Genomic DNA, 12,045 nt, shown 5'->3' with positions numbered 1-12,045 from the left:
AAACACAGGGTAACATGACGGCCGGTCTTACCAGAGCCGCTGAATTGAAGCAACACAGCGCACCAATCTCATCAAACCGCAATGACCCAATTAAGAAACACTCAAGCGCAAGATCATTCAACGGGGTATAGCCGTCGCAAGGACAAAACGAAAAGCAACACGGCTCAGAAAACCCCCTGCTCATGACCACTTACCCCCGAGCCAGCGAGGGGAGAGTCCAGGACCACATGCTTGGGATTAACAGAGCTGGTCGCCCCACCACATTACTGCCCCGCATAGGAGCCCTTTCTTAACAAAATCGGCAAAACGAAAACAAAAAAAACGCAACTCGTCTTATGCATCCATGGTCGACCCGCACCACGTCTGGGTGGGAAGCCGCATGGTAAAGTGTACAAATCAATCGTCCGTCCCCAGGTCATAACGTAGAATAGACGATCCAAACAGATAACACGGCCACGGCTTTCGGGACATGTTAGCGTATTGCCAAGGCCAATTGTAGTTCATCAAATTGGCGGCATAGTAGCCAAGACCAAAGGCTGGCCTGTCTTGAGGCTTGCCCGGTGACTATCCGCTCCGTTTCATAGACGTCGTGATAGAATGTAAAAGAGAGGCCATAGGTGCCGTCTCTCTACCACCCTTTCTTTCGTGCAAATCGTTTGTTCAAAAGTAGAAGCACCTTCGAGACATTGAATTGGACGTACTCCAGATCCAAGTCCTCCTGGTTGTCCTTTTGCATCTCGAGCAGATCATCGAGCTTGAGATCCAGCTCCAGAAGACCACGAGCACGGCCTGACATAGTTGGTTAGATAACATGGGAAGGAAAAAGGTGAAGATCACGGCTTACCTTTGTAATGCAGGCTGATGACAAACGTGCCTGGCAAAGGACTCTTAAACATAAAGTAGATGTTGGCTCGTCGGTTCTCTGGAACGTTACTCTTGCGAATGACACCTTCCTTTTCGAGCTGCTGGTGTGTAAACTTGTACGGTCCGAGCTCCTGGTGCTTTTGCTGTTTCCGCTGCTTGCCCTCGGACTGACTGCGGACGTTGTGAAGATACGACTTGTACGTTTCCAGCTGACCCACCAAGTATGCATTGTGGTCGCGTATGGTGGCAAAGACTTCTTCCAGTTTCTTCGTCTCCTTCAAGACATTCTCCTTCAAGCCGCCCAGGTACGCTAGTTCCTGTTCAACCTCATCACGCAGGAGACTGAAGTCATCGGCACGTTCGATGACGCCCAACTTCATCAATTGATCGAGCAGTTCTATAGTGCGGATTCCTTTCCGGACCATCACCGCATCGTTCTTGAGGGTTGCAGCACTCTCCGCAATGAGATATAGCCGTAGCGGACGACGCGTTGCGGGGTGCTTTTGAGGGAGAGACCGCAAAATCTGGACGAAGGTGGATTTGGCCTCCATAAAGAAGACTTCTTCTTGGGTGATATCCAAGGCCGCGGTCAAATCATCAAGAGACGTCTCCCAGCGGCTAAACAATGGCACGGTGATGGTCCTGTTTTCCTTCCGGGGGACCTGTGGTGGCGCAGAACCAAGCTCCTGCAGGATTTCATTGAGATGGGAGTGCTGGTCCTGGGCCAAAGCCAAGCTGTGCTTCTCCAGCAGGGCGTGTGTGGCGTACATCTCGTTCAGGGTAATCTGCAACTCGAGGTCTCGCTTCGAGAGCGCGACGTAGTTGTCCATCTCTAAGCTCTCATAAAAATCCTGCACATCACACAGATCGAGCATGAACTTGTTCACACGTTCCTTGTTCTGCTGGATGAAAGGCTGAAGTTTCGCCATGTACGGCTCCTTGGCGTACGAAGGTTTGTTGGCCAAATTCTGAAGCATCTTCGCGATAAGGGTCAACGTCCGGCGGGGTTTCTCCGTGGGCGTCGATTCAATCAACATATACGATCGAGGCGTGACAATAGCGGGATTGATGAAGCGAAGGAAGAAGAATCCTCCGATCAGGGTACAGATGGTCTGATCTTGAGCGTCCGGGTACTTGCGTCGGGACAAACTTCTGATCTGCTTGCATATCCACCGAATGCCGTATGGTGTCTCTTCCACGGACTCGATGATTATGTTCAAAAATCGGTTGGCATAGTCGGTGAGCATCTTCAATCGCGGTTCAATAATGGCCTGCACCTGCGCATTTGCCGCTGCGTCTTCCGCCGTAACAGATCTCTGAAGACTTTCTGGCAACGAGCCCTGCTCCTCTTCGATCTGTTTCACCATGGTTTCATACACTTTGAGGGGGTTAATCTCCAAGTCGACGTCGCGCAGCTCGATCAGGGCATTGATCTGGTTGGCAAGGACTTGTTTCAGGTAACTCTGACCAGGACCGCGCCGGGTGTAGGTGGTCATCATGCGGGAAACAGGGGTGTTCTGGCGCAAGAGTGACGAGTACTCTGGAGTGTTATCGAACTGATAGGTGAGGACAGACTGAAACATGGTAAGTAGCAGATGTTCTTCACGACTCTCATACTGATTTCCGTAAATAGTAAACATCACGGTTTGCAGGAGGGAGTCGATCTCGGACATGGAGACTAGGCGGCACAGGTGGGCGATGTGACGGGGTTCGGACTGGAGAAGGAAGAGAAGATTGCCGTACTTCTGTGTTCGCTCATCGTTAGGAAAGAATCCCTCCTGGGGATCTATAGCATCGTCGAGGTGGCTGGCAACTTCGTTTTGCTGGTACTGTCAGGAACTACCCATGCAAGACAGATGGAACAATTCTTACTTCTTCCAGAGCCATACGGTTTTGGATCAGCAGGGCAATCCGTGAATCCAAATACCGCACATCTTTTTCCAGGACGAAGTTCTTCTTCGATTGCGTTGAAATCTTCGCCTTCAGTTCGCGCAGATATATTTGAGCTGTCGCATAAAAAGTCAGCAAGCGTGTCCAAATTCAAATAAATCCCACCCAAATCCAGTGACTAACCTCTCGCCAGATCGTCTGAAATATCCAAATCCCTGTCCTTAGCATTCATGGACATGTACAGCGCAGTGACTGACAGCCGCTTCGACTGGCGGAGGGACCGCGTATCGTGGGAAGACATGGTGTTTTGGCGTGTGACGGGTTGAAAGGAAGAAGACGATGAAGTCGAGGCTCTCGAAGCGGGTTGTAGCATCGTAGCAACGGACATTATGTGCAAGAAAGGAGTGTATAGAGGCGTGCTGGGATCGAGCAGCACACGATTGAATGTTCAGGCGCGATATATGCGGGCGAACAATCAACCACACCGATACTCGACACCTTCAATATCGCGATTATGACAATTCGAGCTGTGGTCGCAGATTTAGAAACCACTAATCATTCAAAACAAGACAAGCGAGTGCAGCGACGCAACGCAGGTGTTCCAAGACCCCTTTATCGGATGTGTGGAAAGGCTGTAGCTGTAGAGGCGAATGAGCGATCGGAGCGAGCTCTGTGCACGGTTGGTGAGTTTAACGGTGTTGGCAACCTCGAGACGTGGACGCCGCTAGTCGCGTAAGAGAAGGAGTAAAAATAGGATGGAGAAAAAGTAAAGGGCGATCGGAATGGAGGATTAACGTGTAGCGGAGCGCGATGGATGCGATCAACAGGAGGCGTCTCAGATACTGCCCGGCGGTTATAAGGGTTAACTTGGAGAGAAGCAAAAGATAGGCGGTGGGAATAATTCCGAATCGGAGAGGGACGGAGGAGTTGAAGAGGAAATTAAAGAGAGATGGATGGGTTGTGTGGTATGGAGAAGGAGATTTCCCACTGCCGAAGAAGGAAAGAGGCGCAAGGCAAGGATGGAGAGGATTAATTTAATGATTGATGGAGAGAGTGTGGAAAGAGAGAGACTGGAGACAGAGGGGAGGGAGGCAGGCAGGAGGAGGAAAGATGCCGGTCGGATGCAGAGGAAAATCAATCAGGGCAACCTACTAACCAACAGGGGGGAGGGATCGGAATGACAGTGAATTAAGAAGGGAGAGAGGGTGATCAAGAAAGAGGAAAAAAAAGTAATAAGGGAGAGAAGAAGTGCGGTGAATAGAAAAAAATAAAAATAATAAGAAGCGATCCCAATCAATCAACTTTGTAGAATGCGGCAGGATATCAGAGTGGAAAGTTGACAATGTGGTGAAGGGGATGACGACGACGACAAGAACAAAGAGGGTACAACTGGAGGATGGAAGTATTGAAGAGGGAAAATCAATAATAATAATAATAGTAAATAATGATCATTAAGGGAAAAAGAATAAGAAGAATGGGTATTGATTGAGCCAGTGCACCAGAGATCCAGGAGAAACAAGAGAGAGAGGGGAGAAAAAGGCACAGGATGGTTCGCGAGTGGACTTAAGGAGGGGAGAAATAAATCCGCTCGAACCCTCACGACGGCGTTTACGGTTGGTTAAGGGTGGAGTTGGTTTCCGTGACTTGCAGCGGACGGGATGGAGAGCCAAGCAGGTACCACTGCCACTAAACAAAAGTAAATACTTTTTAGTTGCGCGAGGATTCAAATTTCGTCAGGGCAGTTTGACCTTGAGTATGGGCTGGTGTGGACCTGCATCTAGTCTACACCTGCATCAATATCATGCTTGAGGTTTATCTTTGCTGGAAAGTGGTTTTCTTTTCTTTTTAAAAGTCAGTTTAATAAACGTGTTTCTTAAGACTGACAAATTCTCCTACTTGTATGTATGTATCGTCATTTGTTTATTTTTCTTTTCTGTTGCTTTTTTATTTTCTCTTCCCTATTTCTTCTTACAGCGAGTGTGTCAATCAGTGAGGAACTAACTAGCACTGACTAAGTATTGCATGAGAGGGGGGAGGAGGGGGGGAAAGGAAAGGAAAAAAAAGGGAACGGAGCACAGGGTGGCCCAACGGTTGAACGGATTACATGAAGGCCCTCTCTCCACCCAGACAGCCCCAGAGACCCAGTGAACAATTCCTGTTCCTGAAATTGGTCCCTACGGTCTTGGTGTGTCGGTCTGTCGGTCTGTTCCTCCCCTCAGGGATTATTAGTTAGTATTCTTACCCACCCACCATCACCACCACCACCACCACCACCACCACCAGCACACGCCTCATAATTTTTAAGGACTGGTCATTCCATCCCGCTTCCAGCTGACTGAGTGACAAGAAAGATAGGCAAGACAGACAGACGAGGTTGAATTAATCAATGCGTCATGACTGTCAATCCAAGACAAAGAATCTAGAGACATTCTCCAGGTCAGATGTTTTGGATATAATAGCTGGCCTATACCCATGGACGGAGAGATAATAAAATAAATTAGCGTTCGTTCAATTCCATTTACCGCTTTTGGTACTATTTCTCCCCCTCCTCCCTCTCCAAGTCCCTCCTTCAAACCTTCGAACGCCCTTAACATCATCCTCATCCCCATTCCTCTTGTGAGAGAAAAAACATGATTTCGTTACCCAAACAACTAACAAATAATTCCGATTATACAATTAAACCAGTAAAATCATAGTAGTATCCATTAATCAATTTAATCCATCATCCGGATCGACCCCCCCCGTCCTCTCCCCCAAATAATGATATCCGGATGATCGTCTGCCGCCGCTTCTTGACCGTCGGATGGTCGCCCATGCAAGAAGACGCAAGGGGAAAAATCCAGCGGAACCCACGGCTTGCACGTACCGTGACCGGGGGGTGCAGATAAATGTTTAGTAGCGCGTAGGTTAGGTTCAGAGCTAAGCAAGAAAAGAAATAGCGACACTAAGCCAAACTAGATAGAAAAACCAAGTAGAAGAGAGACTAGCATCATTTGCAACAGTAGAACGATAGTAGCAACAATCAAGCCATTGAACACAGTAGAAGAAAATGAAAGAAATAATTAGAAAACTTAAGATAATATCTTAATCTTCTTTTTAGTGCATCAGCCCATCGCATGGCACATTCCAAGGTTTTGCAGGAAATGTTTAATTTCGCATGACCTGAGTAGTTGTTAGTTAGTTAGTGCTGTAGATACTTTTGTAGTTTAGTCAGTTCCTTTTCCCCATCCGTCCGTCTCTGTCTGTCTCTCTTTTACCCCTGGCCCAGTGCTTCTCCGTCCACGGGTACCTGAGTCCCCGTAGTCCGTATCTAGTCTGTTGCCACCACACCCACCCACTCCTCTCGGTCGGGTCGGGGGTTTGGCACAGTAACAAAGTAAGTAGAGGAGAGGAGAAGAAAAAAAGAGGGGATCTACTCCGTACTCGACAACGCGACGCGGCACTAGTCTGAACTACTTGCTACTGCACACGCAACTGTGCGGAGAGAAAGTGGAGGGATGAAAGGAAAAAAAAAAAAAAAAAAAGAATGCACAAAATCTTAAGAAAGTCTCGATTTACACATGCATGACATCGCTTTTTTGAGTTACGACCCATAGGTCAATCATCCTGTCATGGGAGAACATCATGGCAGGCAGTGCAGCACAAAATTTTAGAGGAGGGGAGAGAGGGGGGGGAGCATGACTTACTCCGTAGTTCGTTTTACCTGCAGGGCACCCAGTTCCAATCTAACTTTAGCCACACACCCACACACACTTGATGGGAAAAGTGAGAGAAAGAGAGAGTTTGGTACCACCGGTTCACTAATCACTACTGCCGGCATAAGATTGGTGAGAGACGAAGTTGCCGGGGGCGGAGTATGACTGAATCTTAAAAAGGACCAAGTTTCAGATTTTGCGCGATTCGAGTCATCCGTCCCATCCATGGATTGGACGGGAGTTGCATGTGTGGTACCTGCAGCATTGGTGGCTTTTCATTTTTAGTACGTACATTAGGCCCCCGCCTGACACGATGGATTGATTGATTGTTTGTTTGCTTCGCGTATAATGGAGAATTTGAAATCGAAATCTCATGTGTCGAGATGATGTGGTTTTATTGGCTTTTTCCGATGAGGGGTCTCAATCATTTGGTTAGTCATTTTGTTGTAATGTTAAGCGACATACATGCTTGATTTGATCCCTTCTTCTTTACTAACTGTACTGGTTTGATAAATCTAGCCTGCAGATTTGCAATTCTCGCGTAGTACAGGATCTAAAGTATGTCTAGGATTTTTGGAGTCGGGTAATTATGTGGAATTGATGAGCGATAATGCAAGCCTATGACAGTGCAGCATTGCGATGCGAAACATTTGGAGATACGATCAATGCCGGTGGGTAACTGGCCCTGCCCTCGTGAGCGGGGGTTACCATACAGAGTACGTAGTAGAGATTCTACTCCCTCCTTATCAAGGATCGGCTATCTGCCAAGTTGGATGCATACCAAGCACCCATGGTATGGATTTTGCCACTGCATTTGTATCTAATTGTCTGTTATTCTCGGCCTGAATATTTTCAACAATAGAACAGTAGTCAATAACCGTGAATACCCTTGTGGCTTGAATTCCTAAGTATTCAGGGTCAATGTATGCATGTAGATCGACCCGGGGGGGGGGTCTTCATTCTAAAGCCTCACGGTGCATACTGCCGGGCTTGGCAGGAATACAGTAGAAAAATGAAAAGTTATAATAAAATGATGTTAAATTATTCTACATTCGATTAACGAAAGAAAAGAAAATAAAAGCGGAATACTAAAGTAATCTACATAACACAAATATCAATCCTGCATGACTCGTGAAGCGAACCGTGAAATTGAAACATATCATACTAGTTAAGTTCCCGCCCCAGGATTGACTACTACCGTATCTAGATAGATATCAATCCCCAAAATTCCCTCATTCTATGTTAAATGTTATTGATCTCCCGATATTAACATGGATCCTGCGACAGGAGCCAACGATGGAAACGATCGACATGATCCAACTTACTCTCGCACAGATCCTAAGTAGTAATCAGCAGTGACCACATCTCGTCAGCGTCAGCGTCAGCGTCATCATGGTCTTTGTCATTGTCATTAGTAGCTTCATTTACTCCACATTAATTAGTACTACATAGTAGATGTAGATGAACTCATATATCTATATAATCGGCAATATAAGCGAGTAGTATGAAAGTATGATCTAGTATACGCATTCGAGAATTACCTACAATGGTAGATTAAGGAATCCATCATCTCAGATCCCGAAATCTATTCTTCAAATCCCTGAGTACCAACACAGTTTTCAGAGAATGAGGGGGGAAAAAAAAGAAAATATAAGAGAAAAGCAATATCCATACAACCCCATCCAGAAAGAAACATGGATAGATAATCAGCCCAACCCCAACTCTAATCTACTAAACTTCGATAGTGCGCACCTGTCAAAAGCAAACATCATCCACTGCCATGCAAAATCAGCAATCTGCTTATTTGATGTCACGTATTACTTGATTTCAACTAACTAACGAATCAACTATTTCTTTTCCAGTAGGTAACTGAATGCATTAAGCTTGCTTATGCACATATGCACACACTAATCAATCGTGTACCACCTTCAGAATTATGTGGGGTCACACATATGCAATGCATGCAGCCTGCAATCTGTGCATTATGCACCCCAAATTTCAGTGTATGGGTAGTCGAGCATAGCAGATCTGGTTGGTTTGTGTTTGTGGATGGATCATTTCTGTTGTGTTGGGTTGGGTTGGTCTTATTCGGAGTTGATACTGATAGACACTGAAGGTTGGAGCTATGAGCACAGGATCTACAGTTAGTGTGGTATATAATTGTCTTCCATATTGGTTAGTGGAAAGCAAGAAAGGCGGTCTACAGGAAATGGGGTCATAGTGATTCAATGAAGCAAAAGTATGTTGGATTTTATGAGAGCTTATTTTCCAGCAGTAAGCAAGTAAGAAAAGGAACGACTATTGATACCAAGCTCCCAGGTGATCTCAAGCCGTGGGTAAGACGCAAGAACGGTCATCCTGTTCTCAGTGACTGTCTTATGGCCCAAGGAAGTTCAGGTAGCGCAACCGGTCTTCATCCCACATGAAGAGCAGGTAATTCGGGTGGCCAATTTCATTAAAGAATGTTCCTATGTCTTGATTGGGGATATTCTTCAAGACTGCGTACCAGAGCCGATGCGGGCCATTGTCCCCCTCGATGAATACAAATGGATCAGCCATCTGTTTGTTGATCATGTTATCATCTGGGGAAAAGTTCTGCTGGTTGAACTTCTGATCTTTGCCATCTACCTTCAGATACAGAGCCTCAAATATAGCCCTGCCAGCAGCAGCCCAGCATTTGAGGCGAAGCTGCTCTTCATCACTCAGTCTTCGATCCCAGCTACCCCCGTCCATCTCTTTTCTGAATGACAGCCCTTCATACTGCAGATTGTTAGGGCTAATAGCACACTTCAAAGCCGGGTCCAGAGCTTACCAGATAGTTGCGATTCTCCGTTTTCGAGATAGCGACAAGCGCGTCTTCCAATTCTTCATCAGAGAAACCCTTCGCGTGATCTGGGGTATTGGTTAGCATTTCTGGCTTAGTACCAGCAAGTGTTTGGGGTCAAAAATACCCGGATAATGGAGAAACGTAGTCACTGTCAACACCTGGTACAGCATCCAGCCAGTGAACATCTCTAGGAAATTCATCCAAGGCGACTTGGCAGCAGCCGAGGTCATGGTGTGGCGGGGTATGTTGGTCATCGCTTGCAATAGAATATCATGTATGTACAGGGCACGTTCGATACGTAGCATCTCATTTCTAGTAGCCCTCTCCCGCATGTTCCCAAAACGTGCCACATTCAGGGCCCGAATTCCGACGGCGGGAAGCGGGTTGGCATAGAATTGCACAATACTGTAGAACCGCAGCATGCTCCGGGCCTGCTCCTCAGTTACTTCCTGCTCCAAATTGTTTCTGTGAGCATTGTAACGAGACAGAAGAGCCACATTGCCTTCCTTTTGGTACCAGTCTGGTTGGGCCATGTCATAGTGGACATACGCGTAGACTCGGATCTCCTTGGGGATGGTGTTGTACATGACATGTCTCATCCAATTAGCACCATACGGTGCGATTCTCTGTAACATATAAGGACATTCATTTCGAATGAAGCCTTGCACTTCGGCGGCGGGAACTTCAACCAGAATAATTTTGTTTTGAATGTTTTCAGGAAAGTCGGAGAGACTTGGTCCAGTAACTCCCGGATTCACCCCAGAATGACTTGACGCCATTTTGTAAAGTGAAGGCGCTACTACGTTTTTTTTGTAGAAGATTTTCGAGGTTTGTTTTTGCTAATTGCTAGGCGATAGAAGATTGAAGAGGCGTGTTGCTGGGAAAAGAAGGAGACTTTTATGGTTACCTGCCTCTACTTATAGTAGTTTGAGGAAAGACTCACGAGGAGTAACAGCATGCCTCAATCGAAGACATGCTAAGGAGATATCCATTATGAAAGTTCCATGACGGTAGTACCCATGGATTGGTCTTCTTGCTGCGTGAGAGAAGTGGAATGTCCCTAAGTACTCTGGAGTAGCGTTGATTGATTGCATCGGAAACAGCCAGACGTTGATGTAGGAATAAGACTTCCCGTGAGCGCTTTCCAGGCATGACCAAAGATAGAAGGGGCTAGCAGGTGCTACCACTATTGCTTCCACACTAGGAGAGGAATGTAATGTCTATAGAGACAACGAAGAGGCGACATTGGGCAAAATTACTCAGTCAGGTGACTATCATAAGGGAAAGGAAGGCACGAGTTCAACAAAAGCATACAACCTATCAATCAATACTACTACTGAAACATTATCCTTCCCCGAAAAGTGGACCCCAGGCACCCGAATGGCCATTGAATCTCCCCGAACAAAGCCCTTTCATCCACCGGGGTGTACGAACCCCTGCGCATTCCTGCATGAACCCTAATTTGTCTCCGATAAGCTTAAATGCAAATGCAACAATGATGAGATATACATCTCAAATTAAGCCCTAAAAAATCATACGACATCACCGGTAATGCTGGAGAAAAATCGATAGTTCCTCATTACCCGCAGCTATTCTTTCAGCCGCAATCACATGCAAAAATCCACCTTAACGGAGATGTATTTCCTCCGTTTCTTCAGCACCGCATTCCCCCATCATCACCACTACCACCACCTCAGTCCAACAAAATGCCCTCCCTAAGAACAACCTACCTAGCAACCTACAACACCATCAACGCCCTCCTCTGGCTCTACATCTTCTCCTCCATCATCCTCTCCCCCTTCCAATCCCCCCAAACAATCTACGTTACCCTCGAACCCTGGACAAGATGGACCCAAACTATCGCTATTCTTGAAATCCTACATGCTGCATTAGGCAAGTCAAGCCCAAATCATCATAACCTCCACCAAACACCAAACACCAACAACTAACTGCAAAGAAAAAGGCCTAACCCGCTCCCCCATCTTCACAACCTTCACCCAAATCTTCGCCCGCAGCGTCCAAGTCTGGGCCATCAATTACGCCTACCCAGAGACCACCAGCTCCTCCTTAGCATACAAGTACATGCTGCCGGCATGGTCCTTCGCAGATGCAATTCGGTATTCTTATTTCGCGGTCCTAAGTGCCGGTGCGCCTGTGCCGGGGTTGTTGAGGTGGTTGAGGTATGCATGCATGCACTTACTCTTTCTTCATTTCTTCTTCCATTGTGCCCGCCCCCATTCATATCGATAACCTGACTGAATTAATGGATTAGATACTCCCTCTTCCTAATCCTTTACCCTATCGGCATCGGAAGCGAATGGTGGCTCATGTTCCGGGCGCTGCGCGTTACGAATAGCATCCCTGTTCAGGCGTTGTACGTTTTCTTTTTGTTTCTTTATGGTCCTGGTGAGTATTTCCCATTTCTCTTCGTTGATGTCGATTTGTAGGTGGCATGGAAGTAGTGTTGTTGATGAGTTATGTGTAGGTTCGCCCATGATGTATTCGTACATGGTTAAGCAGAGACGGAAGACTTTGGCTGGGGGTAAGGAGTGGAAGGAGAAGAAGTAAAAGAGTGGTTGGTTGGTTGGTGGATGCAGGAGGTGATTGTTTAGTTCGTATACACTAATATTGCAGGGGATGGATGTGGTTGGTGGTATGGTGAGCTACGCTACGCTACTGACAACTAGGATTGACGAATGATACAATTGGAACAGACTGGGCTAGATAAAATCGAATTGATTTGAAGTTAGATTCAAAACCGGGTATCGC

The 12,045-nt window shown here is 46.6% G+C and overlaps 3 protein-coding genes across 3 annotated transcripts; 1 reads left to right on the top strand and 2 right to left on the bottom strand.

The window, feature by feature from the left end:
• Nucleotides 1-628: 628 nt before the first annotated feature.
• Nucleotides 629-3,142, bottom strand: BO83DRAFT_399211 (Ras GTPase activating protein IRA2; the record flags this gene model as incomplete). The annotated part of the gene is made up of 4 exons (XM_025533308.1): nucleotides 629-789; nucleotides 845-2,687; nucleotides 2,737-2,870; nucleotides 2,938-3,142. 4 exons carry the CDS (start codon nucleotides 3,140-3,142, stop codon nucleotides 629-631), a joined length of 2,343 nt encoding a protein of 780 aa, XP_025388021.1.
• A 5,683-nt stretch (nucleotides 3,143-8,825) lies between these two features.
• Nucleotides 8,826-10,055, bottom strand: BO83DRAFT_446136 (uncharacterized protein; the record flags this gene model as incomplete). The annotated part of the gene is made up of 3 exons (XM_025536590.1): nucleotides 8,826-9,209; nucleotides 9,238-9,341; nucleotides 9,401-10,055. The coding sequence occupies 3 exons, from the start codon at nucleotides 10,053-10,055 to the stop codon at nucleotides 8,826-8,828; spliced, it is 1,143 nt and encodes a 380-aa protein (XP_025388020.1).
• A 901-nt stretch (nucleotides 10,056-10,956) lies between these two features.
• BO83DRAFT_378814 (putative membrane protein) lies at nucleotides 10,957-12,038 on the top strand. The gene is made up of 4 exons (XM_025531355.1): nucleotides 10,957-11,169; nucleotides 11,240-11,456; nucleotides 11,549-11,682; nucleotides 11,762-12,038. The coding sequence occupies exons 1-4, from the start codon at nucleotides 10,983-10,985 to the stop codon at nucleotides 11,842-11,844; spliced, it is 621 nt and encodes a 206-aa protein (XP_025388019.1). The 5' UTR covers nucleotides 10,957-10,982; the 3' UTR covers nucleotides 11,845-12,038.
• Nucleotides 12,039-12,045: the final 7 nt, after the last annotated feature.

Source organism: Aspergillus eucalypticola, assembly GCF_003184535.1.
Source record: "Aspergillus eucalypticola CBS 122712 chromosome Unknown BO83scaffold_13, whole genome shotgun sequence".
NCBI classification, from domain to species: domain Eukaryota; kingdom Fungi; phylum Ascomycota; class Eurotiomycetes; order Eurotiales; family Aspergillaceae; genus Aspergillus; species Aspergillus eucalypticola.
The sequence above is the reverse complement of the archived record's forward strand: the minus strand, read 5'-3'. Positions and strand labels throughout refer to the sequence as shown.

What these genes read in the sequence shown, in the direction of transcription:
- BO83DRAFT_378814 (XM_025531355.1), top strand. Translation starts at nt 10,983, where the DNA reads ATGCCCTCCCTAAGAACAACCTACCTAGCAACCTACAACACCATCAAC. An exon ending in AATCCTACATGCTGCATTAG is followed by an intron (nt 11,170 to 11,239) that starts GCAAGTCAAGCC and finishes GCAAAGAAAAAG; the next exon opens with GCCTAACCCGCTCCCCCATC. An exon ending in GGGTTGTTGAGGTGGTTGAG is followed by an intron (nt 11,457 to 11,548) that starts GTATGCATGCAT and finishes TTAATGGATTAG; the next exon opens with ATACTCCCTCTTCCTAATCC.